The 22,643-nt window shown below is 39.6% G+C and overlaps 1 protein-coding gene across 1 annotated transcript in view; it reads left to right on the top strand.

Moving 5' to 3' along the window:
* Positions 1-6,721, top strand: part of CALCR (calcitonin receptor) — a 2,001,221-nt gene extending 1,994,500 nt beyond the window's left edge. Inside the window, exon 14 of the mRNA XM_078664409.1 lies at positions 5,183-6,721. Coding sequence (XP_078520535.1) covers positions 5,183-5,404 — 222 coding nt within the window. The 3' untranslated portion in view covers positions 5,405-6,721. The remainder of the gene's footprint in view (positions 1-5,182) is intronic.
* The last annotated feature ends 15,922 nt before the right edge of the window (positions 6,722-22,643 follow it).

The following is a 22,643-nucleotide window of genomic DNA, read 5'->3' as shown; positions in this document are numbered from 1 at the left end:
TTTTCACAGGCAGCTATTAGATTAAGAAGGCATATTGATATGTGAGTCAATACTGTAATGATACTAAGGGCCTGATTACGAGTTTGGCAGGCTCTCCGCGGGCCGCCATGCCATCGCCCAGCAGGAAGGCTTCCAAACTCGAAGTCGGACCGGCCACCGGATTACAAGTTTAATCCTGGCAGGCGATGTGTGCTGCTGCTGTGCCTTTCTAAGGCTGAAAGGAGAGGCAAAGAAAGGCAGTGCCTTAGCACTGCTGAAACACGTTATTGCACACGAAGAAATGCACCATGTCATGTATTTCTTTCCGAGAAGGAATTGGGAGCGCAGAAATACAGGGGGCACAATATGTGCCCCTTTGCATGCACGCCCATGCACAGAGGTGAAAGGGTGGCATTTAAGGGACCCCTGCATTGCCTCACCACCACCCTTTCTATGGAAGGATCACCGCCTTGGAAAGGGTTGCAGTTAGGCAACTTGTTATATGCTAGGCGGTGCCCCTGTGGCACCACCAGCATATTGCAGCCTCAGACAGCAGTGCCACCTCCGCAAGATCAGGGATCCCCGGCGATTGCTGCATTCCAGTGGTGGTCCACGCCACCGAACTACGGTGTTCTGATGGACTTCTGTAGTCGTAATTAGTCCCTAAGTATGAATCTCTCATGGATATCAAGATGCTAGAAACCAATAAAAAATAGCATTTTCGAAATGTACAGCTGTTGGATTTACAGTGTGAAGTTATTCTTGTGAATATTTTAACTTGCCTTCTAGTTTGTGTTTTCTAATCATAATTTTTGCTTGGGTAACATAAGGCTCAATTAAAAAACTATGGCTATATCTAAGGCAAATATTTTTTTTTTTTAATAAAGATGCTTACATTTGTTATTCAATACTAACATAAATTTCACTCTATGGAATTGCAATAAGTATTTTTGTCATCCACTGGTAATTAACTTGTATTAATGCAATATATAGATACACAGATATAGAATGTTCCAAAACAAGATTCAACAGAGATTCATGCATTCATTTTTCAATTGTACATAAGCTGCTCAATATGGGAAAAAGGGAAGAACTAGCAATAGGAATCAAGACAGGTGACGGAGCATCAGTCTGAAGGGGCCCATTAGGATGATGTGCGGACTTTGTCCGCCCGCCATCCCATCGTAGAAAGGGACCGCCCGCCATAAGAGCGGGGGTCCCGTGGGGAAAATTAGGATGCGCCCGCCGCAGTGTCGGGTTCATCCTGTATTTTTAACATTGCGGCGGGCGGTGCTGAAAGCACCGCCCGCCGCAATGCTAAGAATACATGTTGTGCATTTCAAAGCACAACATGACACGTTGGTCTTTGAAATGCAGGGGGAAACCATAGGTACCCCCCATGTGCATCCCTCACCCCCTGGAGGCCTGCAACGGGCCCCAGCAGGTAGACGCTGCATGCCTTTTCGTGGCGACCGGGGCGGAAATGCGGTGGACGGTCTTTCCATCCGCCGTGGCCCCACAGTCATAATAATATGGCGGGGGTCATTCCTACAAGGATGGCCGGCGGATCGCCCCCGTCAGGCCGGCGGTGGCTACCGTCGGCCTGGCGGGGGCGATCCGCCTGCCATCCTAATGGACCCCTAAGAGTTTATTTGTGCACCCTACTTTAGATGAATACGTATCTAACTAAATTTGCTTACCCACATCATATACTTTTCTTCATTAACTTCTTTCCAGAGAGCAGAGAATTTAAAGCATGACCAAGACGTGATTTAAAAGACCGCCTCCCACTTGCGACCCTCACAAAGACTTAGGTCTGACTATCATCCCTTTTGCATTTTTTGTCAGTGACATGCTTATTCCCAAAAATGCATGTATCTGCATCCAATAGCTCCTATGATCTCTGGCACACCTATAGATATTAATATTACTACTTAACACATCATTTAAGATAATGTTAATACATAATTAATCAACCCTTGAATGTGATCAAGACTCATGTCCAAAACACATGTTTTTTGTGCACACAAATGAATTTATGCTACACCACATCAGCTCTGAGTTAGCGCTCTGCTGTTACTAATGAAAAGCTGTGTTTTAAGGTGATTATAGTGCTGACATGCTCCTCCAGCTATTATAATCTAGCTTAATAAGCTTTTCATCAAAATATAACTATAACTATTAAAGCAAATAATTGAATTAATTTAAATTATTCTAAACATTTCATGTACTTTTTGATAGATATTTAGTTAAATCCAAACATTTAAAGTTAGGTGGTATTTTTAAATAAATCTTTAAACATTATTTTTAAACTAATTCTATATATTTAAATTAATTCAATATTTAATTCAATATTAAGTTAATCGTGTACAATTATTACTAGTAACTTTTCACAGATATACAGATTTCTTCACCACTGAGATGGATTTCACACAATGGTACAATATGTGGATATTTTACAAAGTTTATTAGCCCCTAAAAATGTTTAACTTTCTGTTTTACATAGTAATGTAAATTAATTGTATACAGTTATTTATATTAAACTCGGAGCAAAATAAAAATTCTACAGCACTATTAACTTAATTTTGGATTAAATATTTAATAAATATAATAAATTAAATTAAAATTATTTTTTTAACGATTTAGAAATAAATCCCACCTAAAATAGAATGTTCATATTGACTGATTTTGAATAAATTCCAAAAAGGTAAGTGCAGAATTTAAATGAATTTAATTATATTTCATAAAAATGTAATTACATTTATTTCTAACATACAACAGGTTACCAAAATAGTTCTCCATAAAATAATACTTAGGTTGTATTTATATGTATGGTTTCACATTAGATTAAGTTTAGATATAATTAAAAAGAATCAAAATGATATAATGTATTTTAATTTTATTTTCTATGGGGTTTATTTCAAGTCTATTTCTCCATTATTTTCTACAAGACGGTGCTTCAGTACCAGTGGTTGGCCCTGTGTGGTGCTGAACTTACTCCAGGTCTCAGCTGGAGTGCATTTACTACTGTGTTTTTTTGGCTGTAGTAACTTTAGAAGTGCAGTTTGTGAAGAACAATGGGCTTACTATTTTTTGGGATGGTGGTTGTCCCTCCACAAACTCCATGTTAGCCCTCCGTAAACCCCTCCTTGCACCTCCTAACACCCCTCCCCAGTCCCTACCACATTTTCTACTAAGAAGTACACTTATATGTGTGAAGATATCCCCATATAAAAGAAAGGAGAGTTGGACATGGAGATTTACACTCATAGGTTTATGAAGTACTTTCTGTAGTATCTAAGTAGCACTTGATGTAGTACCACTTTATGCACTAGAAAATACAGTTTGGGAATCAGGCCTCTAGTTTAAGTGATAGGTAGGCAGAAAGAGGGAAGAGGGTAAGATAAATAAACAGAACTGATTGAGAAAAATCACTTTCGTGATGGCCCCTCAGGAGATGCCAATGTCTTTAAATGTCTCTGGGGACAAGATCAATTGTATTAGTACTCCAAAAGTCAAATCAGGCAAAAACAACCAGTCACACTAAGGGCCTGACTACCACTTTGGCGGTGCGCTGCCAGGTCTGCACCACCGCTGCACCGCCAAAGCCTTTGTCAGGCCCCTCACCAGATTAGGAGTTTCCTGTCTGTCTGGCTTTGTTTTTGGTGCTCTGAAAATAAGGACCGCAATGGGAACGCCAAAAACAGTTCCTGCATGGCATAGGCTATAAAGTCTATCCCGTGCAGGAACTGGTGAGCATGCACACTAGGGGGGCACAACATGTGTGCATCCACAGGGCGGGAGGCCCCAGGGCCCCCTTTGTGTCCCCTCCACCATAGCCGAGAAGAAACTTATATGCTTGGTGGGACCACGGTGGTCCTGCCAAGCACATTACTTCCTCTACACTGCTGCAACACCAACAGGGAATGGCACTTCCCTGGCGGTTGTGGTGGTCCAACTGCCCTAATCATAATAGGGCAGTTGGGAGGCTGCCACCGCCGTGCCAATATGAGTCTGGTGGTCACTTTTAATAGAGCTCTGTGTTTGATATTTTAATTTGGGCAGAGTTATGGCTGAGTTTTTGAGTGTTAAATGGAACTTGTCTGGATCATGATATTAAGTATTTATTATGCAGTGTATTTTACATATTGATAAGCAAGAATGAGCAGAAAATGTGTCATCTTAAATAAATGTTCAGACGGTATGAACCATTTTAAGGAGTAGCAAATGTCTAGGGCCTGATTCACAAAGGTAAATTTACACTTTTGTGTAAGTTTACACTTGCTGTAGTACCTTTACTTCTGTTTGGTATTCCCAAACCAAGAGTGTAATTTTATTCCTAATAAAATTACTAGTAGTAAAATTACACTCATAGTTTGTGAATACCAAAACAGTAGTAAAGTTACTACAGCAAGTGTACATTTACACAAAAGAACAAGTTTACATTTGTGATTCAGACCCCAGTACTTTCCATGTACTGACTTAGGGCCCGATTATGTGTTTGCCACACCACCCCCCTGCTCCCACCCTGCCAAACTGGACCGCCACCCACCCTTATATGTGAGCCTTAGAACTGCACTGCCGCGGGACCTTAATTGCACATTCCTGCACGGCATGGACTTTGTAGTCGATGCCGTGCAGGAACGGGGGAGTATGCACACAGGGGGGGTACAACATATTCCCCTCCGCATGTGCCCAAATTCCTATGGGAAAGAGGGGGCATGTAGGGCTGCCTTTGTTTCGCACCGCCAGCAGTTTCATGGCGTGAGAACAGCCATGAGACCGCTGGCAGAGAGGAAACGCGTAATATGCTCGGTGGTGCCTCAGCAGCACCACCAAGCATATTGGGCCTTCAAGACTGACACGCCACGTCCAGGGATCATGGATCCCTGGCAGTTGCAGCAGTTCTCCGGAAGTCCGACCACCGTGCTCATAATATGGCAGACGGACCGCATCTACACTGGACTGCCAAACTCGTAATTAGGCCCTTAGAGATTGCTGTCCTTTGACTACTGCTGTAGCCTGTCACAATGATGCACCTATGTATGTTGTTTTCACAGCAATGCTCATATTTCTGGGGTGGGTGGGGCACCAATTTTCCCTTTTGAAAAAGTGTGACTGATGATCAAGTGTGTGGAGGAAAATGCGAAACGTTACCATGACCCACGACTTCTAACAATGGTTTTCTTTTCATTACATCCAGGTGCAAGGAGCCTTGAAAAGGCAATGGATGCAATATAAAACCCAGTGGGGCCAAAGGAAACGAGAACACTGCTCCATGCGCTCTACATCCTACACGGCCACATCAATAACGGAGGTGCCGATTTACCTGTACAACCAAGATTCAAACAGTGAACAGTTAAACGGAAGATACGGGGACGACTCGGAGATCACTGCACTGAACTCCGGGGAGACGTTTGCCTGACTGCTGTGGAGAACAAAGGCGGGCTGTCTGTTCTGATTGCTCTTCACATGGAAAGTTCTGGAAGGTCACTGTCACAGGATTGACCACAGGGGCTGGCAGAAGCACTCAAGCAGGCTATTGGCGGGTCTGGTAGTCCTTGCCCATGACAGCCTAACAAATATGGGTATAGCTGCAACCTGACAATGCTGTTTCTAAAAAACGGACTGAAAACAAGAAGTTATCCACTGCGGCACAGGAAATGACTGAGCAGTGGGCACAAAACTGTGAAATAAATAGAAAATATTTAAGCCGAGCGATTGTACCATGCACACCAAACACGGAACAATAAAGCCATTCGTCGAAGGGTATTACTCCAAGTACTGCTGAGCCAAATACAGGCACATGTAACAGGTGGCTTGTGATGTTTTTTAAAATGCCTTGCTCTTCTTAGGCGCATTGTCCTGCAGAACGGATACCACAGGCTTACAACACCTAGATCTGGCACAGAACCCTTTATCCAATTCAGTATGATTTCACAATCATTTTCTCGAAAAACCCAAAGTCTGAGAATCAGTATTCCCAACACCAGTCTGCTCAAGACGACAGAGAACATTTTGGGGCATGTTGGCTCCTGTGACATTATGTGACTTGATGCAAGAAATGTATTTTAGAAAAAAAGTTTGAAACTCATAACTACTTCTTTGTCAGGAAGAGATCAAATGTATTCACACGTTTTTCCACTTTACCTGATTACTATTTCTATGTTTCTCATTTGCACCACATCTAACAGTACCGCTCACTACACCCGTTCCTCTGTAGACGATTGTCTCTCCAACTAAACTCTGTTTTTGGTGTGTTTAGCTCTAAATATCTCTTCAGGATGAGGGCTTTCTTGTCTTGATGTTGAGGCCGTGACAAAGATTGAAATATTTTCAAAGCGATAATGACAGCAGTCACAGACAACCCCGTCTTGTGAGACCACTGTGTGAAAGCGTAAACTGAATTCACAGATACATAAAATGCGAAGGCGATATTTTCAGACAGTAATGAACTCTCTATTGTTATTTCTATTTTTGTTAGAGGATTATGAAATTAAATGATTTTTAGTAGAAAAAGGGAAGTAAGGCAGCTTTAATATATATGTCTCTATAAATGTATCGATATTGTGTAGCGTAAGTCTGACCATTGTTAAAGTGCAACATACTCCACAGCAGGGCTCAGGAATGTAAACCTTTTCGCTTTATGAAGGAACTATATTAATAAAAAAAAATGCACAGAGATGGTGATGGAATCTGCAGGTTAAACAAAGCTCGTTTTCAAAGCTATTATTTTCCAATACCGTAGACTGGTTTATTTTATTGTTTGTACTCTGTTCATTTAGCACCAGTTTCACGACAGTGTGATTAATTAAGTGAACAAAGTAGACATATATTATGGAGATCACGACACAGCAGACTGCATGTGATGTTCGTGCATGGATTTATATGACCTCTGATTTTATGTATCACATTTATTTATTGCAAGAGGTGGGCGTGTAAAGGACTTCAGACCCAGTGGAAACATACTTCACAAGGAGCTTTTAAGAGGGCCACTGAAACAGCGTATTTTGGCTTGTCTGTGCTCACCATGCATTAAGGATGGCAGCAGCAATGCCCATCTCAGGCTGGGGAATTCATCGGAGGTCTACTCTTGACATAGAGCGGCACAGGGTCCTTAAATTTGAGTTGAGAATGATTCTGACTTTGAAGAGCCATGCCACTTTTGGGGTGGGGTTTTACATAGGCCATTGAATGCCAGATGCCTAACTCTGGTATGGGACTAGAAGGGAGAAGGGAAGATCCAAGTCTATGGGGCTTATTATGAGTCTGGCGGCCCACAGACGGCCAGGTTCATGGTGGCAATCTCCCGACCACCCTACTACAACTCACGCAGTTGGGCTACCCTGGGACCACGTATCTGCCCCAACTGTCAGGGAACTGCCATTCTCTGGTGGTTGCATGGTGGTCCTGAGATGGCAATATGCTTGTTGGGGCGGCTATGGCACCACTAAGCATGTTAAGAGTTTCCGCACCACCACACATTTCATGGCAATGCGACCACCTTGAAAAGTGTGGCAGTGAGGAAACCAAGGGGTCCTACAGGGAATCCTTGTGCCTCAAGACAAGTGGATTCACAGAAGGGGGCACAACATGTGCCTCCCTGTGTATACACACACCGGTAACTGCCAGCATGAACTGCAGCAGTCCATGCTATGCAGGTATGGCCTTTGACGTTCCCATTGTGGTGCCTATAGGCACCGCCCTGGGAACGCCAAAGAACCTCCCACCAGACAAGGATGAAACGCCTGATCTGGCAAGCGGTTCCTACATGGGTTTTGGTGGTGCGGCCCTAACTATGGTCTTGGTAACAGGATGTCTTTAGAATATGCACACACTTTCCCCATATCTAATTGAAATTGTAGTACAGTATGTGTGTGTGTCTGCCCAGTGCCTAATTTGAGACAGTGGTTGCTGATGGGGCCGATTAGAACTAATTTTTGGGGACTGGCACTTTTTTCCCTTACTGGACATTTCCGAGAACAAGAAAGGGAAAAAACAAACAAAGGGGAAAGCAAAAGAAAAGGAAAGACCAAAAACCATCACAGAGGGAGAAAGCAGGAACTTTCAAGAGTGAGATTAAGGGACAGGTAGTGTGTGGCATGAGGCAGATTCGGGACTATGTAGCCTTGGTTTCCTGCATGCTGACATGTAATAGTGCCAACAATAGACTTCTGAGTAGAGCTTTGGGAATAGCACTAATTCTTATACAAATTAAACACTGTGTTCATTTGTGTGTGGCTCACACTAAATGCCAGTTCTCTTAGAGGTGGAAAGTCTGGCTATGCTTGACAAACACTACCTGTATAAAGACATGAGTGCCAAAGTGAAAATTGTCCCTTGTAAATCCGTTTAGGGATGGCATGTGAGTATTTTTTTACATAGGTGTGAACATTATTGCATCAGAGGGTTGCCACTTGCCTAGTTTGATACCAACACAACTGACATTGTAATGTCACTGCTGATTCAAAAATTAATAAAACCACCCAAAGCTGTTATTTTTCCCCTGATCAGTAAACACTCTAACCAGTACATATTACAAGAAAATATTTTAAAATATGGTCAGCGGTTGCCTAATGACCCCTGACTGATAATTAAAGTAAATGAAGAGAGAAAGGCCATGTTAAAAATGAATACAGATGAGTTCATGAAAAGGTCTACCTAAGGCACATTACAGGAGCTATTGCAGAATCTTAAAAGGTGAACAGATGGCTGGCATTTTCTCTGAGAAATGTTGAAACCCTATTGCACCCATAAAGAGCACCTCACTTCATAAACACATTTGAGAATGAATGCAAGCGGGTATGAGGACACCAAACAAACACCAAAGTAAATCAATCTAAAATATAAATAAATCCATGTACATCTATGTTCCTTTTTTAAATCCTATACATTCATAAATTGTTATATTTTATTTTGTAAGCGAATTTAGCACCAACATAATCTATCTTAATCAGTTCAGTGCCATTTTTAATTGGCTATTACCATAAAAGTGCACATCATCAATTTGAAAAACTTTAGTAAACAATGTATTATTCATATGAATGCATTCATCATAGTCAAATTTTTACATTTTTTTAGAAAGGCTTCAGCTACAGCAATACAGGCTGTTTAAAACAATTACAAGTTAAAAAAAAGAAGCATCATCATAATAATCTGTCTATACAAATACCAAAAGACCTCAATTGCAGCATTACTTTGTTTAGCCATAGAAAAAATACTTTTTCCTGATGGTTATTGCACATGGTATAAAGCTAATATCAGCACATTTTGTGATTCCTTAAATGCAATGCATGAAACTTTAAAAATTTGCGATTTCGCAATTAGGGGGAGCAAATTACCATGAGGTTGAACCTCATGGTAATTTGCGAAAACTGTGAAAAATGCACTTTTGTGCATTTTTCAAAGTTTCATGTTGTGCACACACATGCCCTTAGGGCATGTGTGTGCACAACATATGTGCACAGATTGATTTCAGGGTTGCAACAGGGTGTCCTTTGGACACCCCTGCACCCTTGAAATCGCATTCTAAATTTGCGATTCGCTAATTGCTAATCGCAAATTGAGAATGTCTTCCCATTCATTCCTATGGGCCTCTAGTCCCATAGGAATGAATGGGGAGGTATTCCTTAATTGCGATTTGCAATTTGCGAGTCACAATTAAGGAATATTAAGAAATCGCAATTTTTTCAGCGATTTCTTGATGCATTGCATTTTGCGATTCCCTAATTGCGATTCCTTATTTTTCGCAATTAAGAAATCGCAAAAAGCAATATTGATGCATGTGCCTGTTAGCTCCAGAAATACACTGTAAAATACAATGGGTTAAGAATGTACTCAGGAAAGTCATTGATGTTATGTATGGCTTATCTTGATATCAGAAACAGTTCATATTGTTTCTCAACAAGACCTCTCTCATTGTATTGTTCTCACTAAAACAATAAATGCACTTGCATACTTAAAATTAATAAATCACACAACTTTTCAAGAGAATAAATGATCAAACAACAAAATGTGCACTGATAGCCAATAAAAGGTGAAGACACAAAGAAAACACTAACATTGAAGGAAGAAATCAAAAAGCAATGAATCACACTAATAACAATTTTAAAATGTAGCCCCTGTATTGCCATAATGTGGCTTGATCTGTGGAAGTTTTGATTTAATTCAGCAAAACATTGGGACAGATATCAGTAATTTCTTACAACAGATGTACTACATAATATACGTCACATATACAAGATAAAGATTATTTTATGGACAATGATGAATAGGCAGATTGCCAATGAGAATCATTACATATCATACACTTGGGTGGATTTACAAAGATTTTGTGCTGGGTTGGCATCACAAAATGTTTTTTTCTAATTTACTTTCTCGTGCAAAACTTGGTTTGTGCTGGAAAGTACCAAAAGTAGTGCAAAACAACGTGAAGCAATACTTTGCATTACTTAGCTCAAGGGGGCGTTACGTGGGCGTTCCCATGCTGCCACCCATGCCTTTTGATGCAAACCCCTATCTTCAAACAATAGTAGACAGGGTTTAGCACCAAAAGTTAACGCCATTTGAAAGGAGGCATTAAAAGGAGAAATGTTTTTATTTCTACTTTCTTTGCTGACTTTACATGCGTTCTACACTGTGCTGCACACATACAAAGTTGGAAAAGTTTTAAAGTGTGTCTAAGCATATCATTTTGTACTGGAAGCGTACCCTTCCAGTACACAACCTATGGTAGATTCATACACTCACCCTTGAATTATGGCACAAAGTTGTGTGCCTGGTGCACAGCAGCTAAAATTTGAACTGCACTGGGTAAAGGGGAGGAGATAGCCATATCTCTGTAGATATTGTGCTCTCCCGCTCCTTCCCTGTCACACAATGCAGCTCAGCATTTTTGGCTGCTATGCTGCATTCTGTGAATGTTTTGAAAATCTGCCCCTTGGATGTTAATTTCCTATGCATATCTATCCCTAACAATGCTGGAATAAAACAGCGAAATGATCTACTTTTGAAATCTGGAGTGTTTGTAGTGAGCGATATATTTCTTGTAAATTTATAACATTATACCTTTCATTCCAACAGCTTTGGAGGATCTGGAGAAATTTTTCGCAAAAGGTAAGGCACATCATCAGGTTCAAGCTCAACTTTAATATATCCTAATTTAATCTTCACTCAAATTTGAAGAAGATTTTATCTACAATTTAAGTTTCAAAGCTTATCTTAGAATCAGTTATGACTTTCTTGGTTTGGTCAGGAACAGAAGAAGAACGATGTGAAAAATGTAGACCGTAATGCCAGTAAGCAACAGATTTCATTACTGCAGTCATTGAGCACAACACATAATAATTTCTTAGATGTATTTATAGGAAACGAAGATGGGAAATTAATGTATATACATATAAGACACACAGAAATAGTGTTTTGCGTGCCCAGAGCTTTTATCCATCTTGATTTGTACAACACTGCCATTTTTAGAAATAAAAACCATAAATTGAAAAATATTGAATAGCACAATTTACCTGCTTGAACCAAAAAAGATGGGAATGAATATTAAGAAATGGAGACAGTCATTTAGCTATCAGTAGAGCTATTGCCAAAGCTGAAACAGTTATACAGCCATATGTTAAAATGAAAACAATGGAAAAGAAAAATGAAAAAAAAAGAGATAAAACTGATAGGGTCTGTATTTTTGGTAAATATTCAATGCAGATATTAAACATTGCATATTGATAAAATGGACCTTGAATAAAGGACTATTTTAAAAGAAATTCCTGCTTTTGCCCACCATTGAGGTAGAAATTAAAACAATCATTAACAGGAACATGACATTGCAGAACTTGTGACATAAAGAACAAAAGCTGTGTTTCTGTACTTCTCATAACTACTTTGCAACAACACTTTCAAAGGCAAGGCAATACTACATCCCCAAAAGGGTGAAGCAATTGCAATTTAAAACTAAAAGACACGTGGAACCTCATTTTGCATGTATCATATTAACTGTCTGCTGGGTCAGCTGCATGTTGAAAAAATGGGGTAAAAAATGAAAGTAATGTTCATACACGAATGACAAATCCCTGGTGTCTGTTCATTCTCAAGAATTTGGCCACAATTTTAGTGAACCTAGATTATAGATAGTGGATGTAGTTCCAATTCTTATACCCACAAGAGGTTTGGCAGGAATAATATCTCACTAAATCATGAAATGTGTAGTATCAATTGGCTTAACATATCCACAATGGATTGGTTAAAAGCTGTGATTCATTTTATTTTGGACAATCTTTGAAAGATATATTGACCAAAAACAGAAGAGAAGATTTCATACCAGTGAGGGAACTATTGATTGCATGATTGTCATGATGAAGGTCAATATATGGTTTTAAATGCTATAAATTCTCAGACACCATCACAAATATCAACAACTGTACTCTTCAAGGGTTCAGTTATTGACAATAAATATACAGTGTAATTTGTGACTTTGCACTAACTCATACCCACCGAGTTTGATATCCCAATAATCTATCCCATATTTCACACTACATGTAAAGTTGTATCACAAGAATGCTGCAAAAGGTGTGGAATATCTTTCTTACAATCACAAAATTGCTTAGTAATTGGTACAATATGTAATAATAGTTGTATGTTTCTAAATTCATCTATTAAAAACAATAATATTATATATATTAAATACAATTTTGTAAAACTATTTGCATTGAACACAATCAGATTGTTTAATTTCTTTCCAAATGTGTTAAATTCCGTAGCCACAAAATTAACAAAGCTTGTTAAGAGATTGGACAGCCAACAAGTGTTTCTTGGTGAAGAGTCCTCTGTGTCTTCTCAGCTAATTATAATCCCCAAAAAAGGTTTCAATAATTTTCAAAACTTCTACCTAATTGGTTTCACCATTCTCATACCAGAGTTGCAATGTTTTCAAATAAATTCAACCTCTATGTTCAAGCATCTCCAATCTCTTGCTAATTCTACTACTAGACAGGAGAACAGATTTAAGACATTTTCAAAGAACCAATCAACATATAACTATGATAAGGCAATATCTTTCTTCGCAGTACTGTTCAGTTCCCTTCAAGCAAGTAGCATGACGGAGGCAAACTCTCAAATTTTGGGAGGCATAATCTGTTGGGTCCCACCTCCATTATAATCAGGCCCTTAGTTACAAAGCACACTTTGAAGTACAGTTAGTAGTACAAACTAGTGCTACTAAAGTAACACAAAATGCTAATTGCAAACCTCTGAGTGTAAAGCTCCATCTCCATATGTTCTATCTTTTCAAACAGGGGAACTTCAAACATGTAAGTTTACTACTAAGGGCCTAATAACAATAAGTCCACCCAATATTATTTCAGTACTGGGACCGACTGACCTCCTGTTGACGGTCCCGACCGACCAATTAGGATGTGACTGAATACTGTCTGGCCTCACTCCTATTCTTTACAATGGGAGCATGCTTTCAGACTGGAACGCATTTTCTCATTGTAAAACGAAGCGGTGCAGTTCATCCCTGCACCCGTGGCAGGCATCTCAAAGTACCGGCCACGAGGTGCAGAGATCAAGGGGGGGGCAACATAGGTGCTGGAGCCCCCAAAGTTGACTTTTGACAGCCTTTCTGTGTCGGAAAGGCCGGCACAAAAAGGCTGTCGGAATCTGACATTGTAATCCTCGGGTGGAAAGAGCCGCCCTTCGGATTACTAACATCATTCCAACTGGTGGACAGGCAATCCGAGCACGTCAGAAGCCAGGTGGGAATGATCGGTCGGATTCCTTTCTGACCGACGCCATCATAATGGGTCAGTCGGAAAGGAATCTGACCGTCTGATTATGATGCTTTAGGAACAGCTCTGAACGTCGCTTTCCTAACTCATCGTAATCAGCCCCTTATTAGTAATGTCAGAGGGACCAGGGAGTTAGTTGAATACGGGGTATACTTACTACAAAATATGTGGAGCTTAAGGAGAAATAAGGAGGTGTTAAGGTGGGTTAACGAGGAGTTTAGTGAGGGACAACCACCCACCAAATAAAGAATGAGCTCATTGCTATTCAAAAACTGCACTGTTAAGTTTCTACAGTCAGAAATAACCCAAACAGTGTTACATGTAGTCTACCTCAGAGCTCTAGTAAGTCCAGCCTCACACATGGCCTACCACTGGTACTGCAACACCCACCCATAGGCATCAGTGGAGGTAGGGACTTATATATTTTTTTATCAAATATGATGATGTAATTCTGTTTATAATTTTTAATAATTATTAACACATCATAAAAAACATTATTTTATAACCTTAGGTGGGATTTGTTTTTTAACTTAAACTACAGAGAAATATTTGTATTTAATTGTTTCTTTTATTTTTGCTGTTTTATATAGCGCAAACTCAACCTGAAGGTATCAGAGCGCTTTACATGAGCACCAGTTTCATTACAGATGGACACATTTCTTTTGCTATTTTTTCTTCCTTTTTTTTAGGCACAGAGAAATAAAGTGATTTGTCCAGAATCACAGAATGTTTGAGCCTCAAGCCAGACTCGAACCTAACTCCTCAGCTTCAAAGTCGACCTCTCTAGCCATTAGGCCACATCTATAATTAAAATAATGAGATATCTACTTCACAATAAGGGGTCGATTCCGATTCGGGAAAAAATGCCTTCCTAATGCTATTCGGAGGTTTACTTGACAACCGAATCGTATCCAGAGCTTTTTTCTCCTAACGTGCAAGTATGATGCGAATTCCAGTCAAATTCCGACCGAATCGTCGGGTCCGTTTTGTGCTAAATGTCAGTACATAACAGGCATAGAAAACACGGAGTACGCATCGTAAGGAGGCTCCAACCAACACATTTCCGGATACGCAAGTACTCTGCGTATTGAAAACGTGTCGTACAGGGCTCCGCTTCCCGCAAATCTCAGTATTCGGACGAGGCGTATTGATGCTCTGAATCGCACCAGAACACGAAAAAAGGGCACAAGACAGTGCAGCGTATGTGTCTAATGTGCTGTTTTAATACTGGACTAAGTGGCATAGTTCGCCAACGAGTCTGTCGTGTCTGTTGCCTCGGGTTGTCACTTGGCTATCTCGATGCTTCCACTTACGAGTCTGACACGACAGGCTCCTTTCCTACCAAATCGTACGTAGAGTTTATTACCCAACCGATTTGTTAGGAACTTTACACTTCGCATCGTACTTGCACATTCTGAAGGAGTGTGTACGATTCGGTCGGAAAAAATAACTCGTCTGTGTCGGGTACAACTTTGCATTACAATTAAAACTACATATTTATAATTAATTGACTTTAATATTTAACATAAAAATATTTGAACAATTTTTTTTTCAAGTTAAAAAACTTTTTTTTGCTTTCCCTTATACTTCACCATTTGGGAGATCTCAGTCAGGTTTCCCTAAGGTACACTATAGGAAAAAGTAAAAAAGTTCAAAATCATTAACAATACTTTTATGTTAAACAATATTGCAACTTATATGTATATTGCTGGACTTGGTGCTTTCTGCAAAGTCATTCCCAAACTTTTTGCCTTCACCCTCCTGTTTTATGAACCTGTTTTTCTGGTTATTAGGTCTTTACCACTGCTAACCAGTGCTTAGGTGCTTGGGCTCTCTCTTTTAAACATGGTATAATAGGCTTACAACCAATTGGCATATTAAATGTACTACTAAGTCTCTAGTAACGTTGTGCTACCTGTATCCAGGGACTGCAAATGTAATGCTACTAGTGGGCCAGCAGCAATGATTGAGACACCACTTAAGTACCCTCTAAACATATCCCAGGTCTGACATTGCAACTTGTGTGTGCAGTTATAAATTGATACTTCAACCTGGCAAGATAAACCTTCTCTCTGTAAAAAGATGTATGACTGTAAGGATATAAACGTGAGCACGCCTGTAGGCAAAATGAATTGCAATCTCTTATGAAGTCGATAAAGCGTTAATCCAATTCGATGAAAATTTATACTTTTATTTCCACCTGAAGTATTTAATCATGTTACGCCATATGATACATAGTTCCTTAGGTAACTTTGTACAGTGGAAACCATAGGATCGCGATAGTGGTCTGTAATCCATTGAAAAAATGTATCAACAACCCCAATGCATGTTGAGCCGTAGCTCTTCTTTAGGGGGTAATATGTCACAAATTAAACGTAAAGAAACATGCAAGATACTAAGAGCGTCCGGTCGAGGCAATGTTGGAGTGCAGCGGTTCTCAACCTTTTTTCAAGATAAACCTTTTGCCAGTTCCAAAACTCCCTTTTTAAAACACATCACCGGTAGGGTAGGCCATACACAGCCCAGTGGGCAGGGTACATTGTATTTATGAAGTTGAACATGCACTTTTATGTTTTACATATCCTGGCAGCAAAAAAGTCCTAAATTCATTTTTCACTACTGCAAGACCTATCTCTCCCACAGAACAATATAGGGTTTCCTTATTACCTTTAACCCCTTCGACGCTCATGACGAGCCCAGCTCGTCATGGAGTTTCCATTGATTTCAATGGAAATTGCATTAATGATCCAAAACAGCCTTAGCATCCAAGTGGTTAATAAGCGATAACATGTGTATGAGAGCAGGTAGGAATGTTGAGTTTGATGTCTATGTAATTGTAATTTAAAACCCTGTTTAATGGTAAAGTTGGATTTAAGTCACAATTCTGAAAATGTCATTTTTACAAAGTTCAGAACACAAAACAATGAACCCGACGCCCTACTACCGTATGCTCCTACTATACATAGAGTAACAAACAGTCAACTCTTTTATCTGTCCGAACTGAATTTTTATTAGACCATTCCTGTTAAGTTAATCAAAACATTTTGTGGTCTGAAAAAGAAACATAGACTTATAAAATTCACACATGAACTTAAAGATAAAAATGGACTTAGACACTGTGAAAAAAATGATTAGCAACAGCTTGCAACATGACAAAATTAGCAAATGAATTCATACATTAATCTGATGCAAAATACATTTTTAGAAAAATTTACATCATATACACAATTTAGTAATAAACATAAACATATCCAATGTTATGACCCACATATGTTGTCCTAGTTCCAGCGTCACAAGAGTATCTGAATAGTGTATCAATCCTTTATCCAATAGTTTCCTACAACACTCGCCGCATTCAGAATTAACTAAATACCTCCCAAAATGCCAACGCATTTCAAAACACAGGCAAATAGTACTGTGACTATCATCAGGGCTTCATATAAATGGGCAGGATGGTCTACAAAAACCATAATAAATAAATGATGCAAAAACAGCGTCAACCTGAACTGACTCCCTCTCTTGTTCATGTAACTAACTCAGTGTGTACCTGTTTTCTAGAGTTGGAGCAGCCGTTCGAGCTCGTTTACTCCAAGAGTTTTTAAATTTTCTGCCACTGAACTAGTTTTTGTTACTGCCTACGAGGCTCCCTTAACTTTGGCAGTATACATTTCTGAAAAGAAAGAACCAAAGTATTGAATATATCTACTTCTACTCTTGACTTACAACCCCAGAGAGAAGCACCAAAAAGATATGTACCTTTACTGCAGAGTATGGGCAGGACTGAGTTCCTTGAAGAATCTTTATTCTACAACTAAAAAAACGGTATTGTCCTCATTTAACAATGTATTCAAACTTGCAAAATGCATTAAGCACTTTAAAACACTATTAACAAGCGGACTTACTTTACCGCATCTTCACCAATTCAAAACTCTGGGTGCAATTGACTATCCTTTTGCTCATATACAGACATGCTTTCCCTCACGGGTATTACCTATAAGAAGTACAAACGTAAGCACATTTAAGCATACGGTCGCATGTTTTTTAGTATTATAATTTTTTACCAAACAAACACAGGAGCAAAACAGTGACTTACTTTTCAGTCAAAAACGAGAAGCAATATTCAACTTGTGCACCATGCTGGTTGTGACTTAACTCAGCATCTTAAACCAGAGCACTTCCTGAGGTATTGTGGGATTTTGCCCAATCAAAATGCTCTGAAGTCCCTCTTTTTGCAAATGCTCAAGAATTGCATTATGGGATTTGTAGTATACACACTACACTCGATAAGTCAGTCATACCATTCAATACCGTGGAGGCACTATCAAATTTTAAAATTAGATAAGCTTCCTTTCTCAATAATGCAGCGTCAATGTCAAAATAGCATTTACTTGTTTCAAAGCTAAACAAAACCGTCCATTTAAAATCCTTCTCAGTATAGGAATTGTCAATAAAGTGTTGCACCATAGGGGGAGTCAACACTTTCTTTTTAATCCTAGAGCGGTGCTGCGTGATCCTTTGATTTATTTGTTGATTTGTTTTGCTAATATATAATAAGACAAACGGGCAGACAATTGCATACACTATGTTTTTTGATTTGCAGATAGTGAATTCTGAATGGCGCCATTTGGTAGCATTATGGGAAAATTCAACACCTTCAATGATTGAATCGCAAGCTGCACACGTTCCACTTATGATGGCCCTCAACAGGTTTAAATTGCCATTGCGATCTTAAAGACTGTTTATTTTGGATCGGAAAGATGTCTGCTCGTACTAGTTGTTGACCAATACTCTTGTTTTTTCTCATTGCAAACAGAGGTTTTGGAAAGCCGCATTCTAATTTTTCAAGCAAGTGGCAATTTTTTATTATAACTTGCCTGAATCTGTTTGTATCCAGACCAAACGTGGTCGCACAAATCATACGTTCCAATGGTGGTTTCTCCTTCTTTTGTAAAAGATCTTCCCGGGGCATGTACCACGCTCTCTTTATTGGGTGCTTCAAAAGCTTTTTTGGGTACCCACAAAGGATCATCTGTTCTTTAAATAGCGCCACATGGTGTTCAAAATCTGATTTTGATGAACAGTTGCGACGTATTCTTAATAGTTGTCCATACGGAAGATTTTCAAAGCTTAATTATGGTGGCTATGGGTGAAGTAGAATGACAGAATAAATACATATTTTGATTGTTTAGATGAATAAACAAAGCTGCTCTTCTTCTCATGAGGCGCATGCTGCTCACCTCCTGTGGGATGTATGTCATTACAACGCATGCTTTCACAATGCATGCCTTTACCACGCAAGTTTTACAGCGCAAGTCGTTACAACGACTTGCGTTGAGGGGTGCTGGATAGTGAGTAATTTAATTTACTATTCCAACTCCAGTCCCCGTGGATAGTAGGGAAGGTGTTGGATGGTAAATTAAACTATTCCCTATCCTAGAGCGTCCCCCAGCGCAAGTCGTTGTAATGATTTGCGTTGTAATAGTTGCGTGGTAATGGTATGTCGTTGTGATTTTTGCCTTTCAAATTGTACAGTGACTGAACAAATCAAAGATGATGAATCGATGATCAGTGTAGTGGCCCCTATTCTATATATAAAAAAAACTCTACCCTACCTGTCTGATCCCTCTGCAATAGCCCGTGCAGTAGAGACAATCAAGTTTCTTTTCCTTGGTTACTGCCCAGCAAATGATTTTGTTGGAAATATGATGTGGCAGGCAAGGTAAAAGAGTAACGCGGGAGTAAGTACATGCTTTGATGTCAATTTTGTCGTATTGGATACACAGTGACAATTGTGCCACATAAAATCCTTAACCTGTAGTGCAGTTCATTAGATTCATTTTCCTCAGTGCCTACTCACGGCAGACAGGATAATATATTAATTTTTTTAAAGAGGTGTGTGACTTAGTATCTTATTTATTATTCATCTATCTCTTTTTAGACATGGCAGAAAGGAAAATGCATTTGCCGAAGAGCAGGCCCATTGGAATTAAAAATAGATGATTGTGAACTACAGCTGCAGACAGTAGCAAACAAGCTGAGGCACTGGCTAGCAATTAGCATGGCTTCATTATTTTAGCACCACATGTAACTTGTACTCCATATAGTCCGTAATGCTGTGCTCATTAACTAGAAGTCATTTCTTTTTCAATTCAAAGTGTCTGACTGTTTATATTTACTTCAAAAAAGCATTTAGAAGAAAAAAACGAATCAAATCATTGTTTTTTTCATCCTGTGATATTATTCTCTGCCTTTTAATACTTTTCTGTCACATAGTCAGTGCTTTTTAATGTTTGGCAACATATGTGGGCAAAATATAAAATTGAAATTGTGACTCTCCTAATCATAATCACATCAAATAAATTCAAATGGCCATAGGGGACCAGCAATATACTGCTACCGTGCCAACCAGTAATTGAAAAAAATTGTTTGCACAGAGCATTATTTACAACTCGACTTTTTTGTTTTTCTCATTATAGCAGCTCCTGTTGGTCCAGTCGGAACCCACAATAGGCAGGATATAGCGACCCATTTGGGTCGGCAGAGGCTGGAGCGTATCCCACTGGAATACCGATGGCTGGTGGTCCTGGAAGAAGAAGAAATGAACACACAACAGCTGGGCCCCAGTGCAGCCGGTCCTTCTCAGCCTCCAGCCTCCCAGCCATCCCATTGCCTGTGCTGGCCTCAAGCCCACTGCTGTCACCCCCTACCACACGGACAATAGGCCATTGCTGTGCTACATCCAGCAGCGGCTGAACACCATTGAGGGACGGCTCACCACAATCGAGCAGAGCCTGGACCAGCTCCAGACTGACATACATGATGCTCTCTTCTAGCCCTTTTTTTATTTTTTGGTTTCGGTGGGAGAGATTTGTAGTTTGTTGGGTCAGGGTGGAGAGGGTGGCAAGGGAGTTGGGACTGGAGATACTTTATCTTGAAAAATTTGAGTTTTGGGGCTTGGGTCAATTTTGTTTGAGGAGAGGAGTGGGCATGTTGTTTGGGTGGAAAAGGTGGGTTTCTTAGTAAATAAATAAAGGAGAGAACTATTTTATTCAATCTGAATTTATGCCTGAAGTAGTTTATTTTACTTTTACTTTGCCCTGTTCCCTTCAGGTAGTTGTATGCAGCCTGTGTATGTGCTTGTAACTCTTGAGAGAGAGCAGCACTTAGTTATTAAGTCTAGAATTATACTTCTCTATCTTCATCATTATAAGGAATGCTAATATGATGACCTATATTATTTATTTATTTAATGGTTTGTGTAGTGAGAACATGACCCAGGCAGGTATCAGAGCATTTTACGTAAGGGTTGATGGGGACATAGATCAAAAGCTATGGGATCATTTAAGGTCAGAATACATCAGTTACAACAGTGACAAATTGGACTGGACCATGACATGGGCCAGTTAGCAATTACATCAAGATAGAACGGGGTAGCAAAGTAAGGTAAAATCAGGCTGGGCGATAGAGGAGTAACGTTTCTAGTTCAGGTTGTTGTTCATCCATAGAGCTTTCACTTCCCTTTTGAAGATGTACAACTATCTAGATAAACAACAGTAGCAATTAGTTACTTTCTTACTAAGTAAAATGTCATCCATACTAGCTGTCTTACCTGAATATACATGCAGTAATAAAAGGGGAGGCATCACAATTTCACAAACGCGTTCCCACTTCCAGTTCCACCAATGTGGGCTCCAACTGTAGGATTGATCGGAATGATTGATTGATTATCCATTGTGGGCAACTAAATGGAAGTTGAAGGACAGAGTTAGTGGGTTATGTATTTATCAACGATTTAAATAGAATTGACACCACTTGAGTAGTACGTGATGACACAATGAGAATGTCTGATTATGCTAAAATAGAAAAATTAGCAATACTAGTAAGTTTTGGCTAATGTGGAGCTAGCACTAGCAGTATTATTTGTGAAATCCTCAAGTTATAAAAAATTGACTCAAAGTCCGTAGTGGACAGGCATAGGCTACTCATTTATGGTTAGGCAGCACAAGGACTGAATGGTGATGCTGACGACTGATGTTCTTCATTCTATATCGAAAATATGGATACTTTTTAATGTACTGGTTGGTAATGGGCCGGTGTGGGCTACTGCTTAGAAGATTCTACGGTAAGTTGGTGTTGCTTTCACCACATTCACCCCACCAAGTATGTGATTTGTTAATGGTGTAATTTAAGCCACACCTCGATAAATCACACAACTCATTGGAATACGGTTATGGGCTTGATGAATGGCTGACTAAGGAAATTTGGGGAAAGGTTTGAGCAAGACAGACACTACAACACAAGGAAAACATTCATCTTGGCAATAAGCAGCAGCACATCATTTGCCATCAATCTGTTGTTAGAAGGAAACAAAGGAAAAGAGTATGACAGAGTATAGAGTATAGATAAATGCATTGCAAACAGTCCTTCTGCCCCGAGCCCCAAGTTATCAGGTATCTTAATGTTCTGTCTTCTAGGTTAGGGAGTGAACTGACCCACCCCTTTCTTTTAGCTAATATGAATGTTAAAAGAAACATTATACTGTATTGCAATATTGGGTGGTGCATCAGCATTCTCCTCAGGGATGTCCACTTTCTGGGGCCTGTCTGCAATGGTCCGTTAAGTAAACAGGAGTGTTGTTTAGCTCAGCTAGCTTTCGCCTTTTGTTTGTAAAGAAGACTCGAAGAAGGCCTGTGGATTGTAAAAAAGAAACTGTATTTTAGAGTGAAGGAGAAGGACAGAAGGAAGGCAAGCTTCATGAGGAGTGCATCAAGAAGAATCAGAGGCAGAGAAAAAAAGTAAAAGGGAGACTCAGAGTTTCACTTTTGCCACAAGTCCAACACACAAATACAGCAGCATTTCACAAACACACATCTC

This window comes from Lissotriton helveticus, chromosome 10, assembly GCF_964261635.1.
Source record: "Lissotriton helveticus chromosome 10, aLisHel1.1, whole genome shotgun sequence".
Classification (NCBI taxonomy): domain Eukaryota; kingdom Metazoa; phylum Chordata; class Amphibia; order Caudata; family Salamandridae; genus Lissotriton; species Lissotriton helveticus.
The sequence above is the reverse complement of the archived record's forward strand: the minus strand, read 5'-3'. Positions and strand labels throughout refer to the sequence as shown.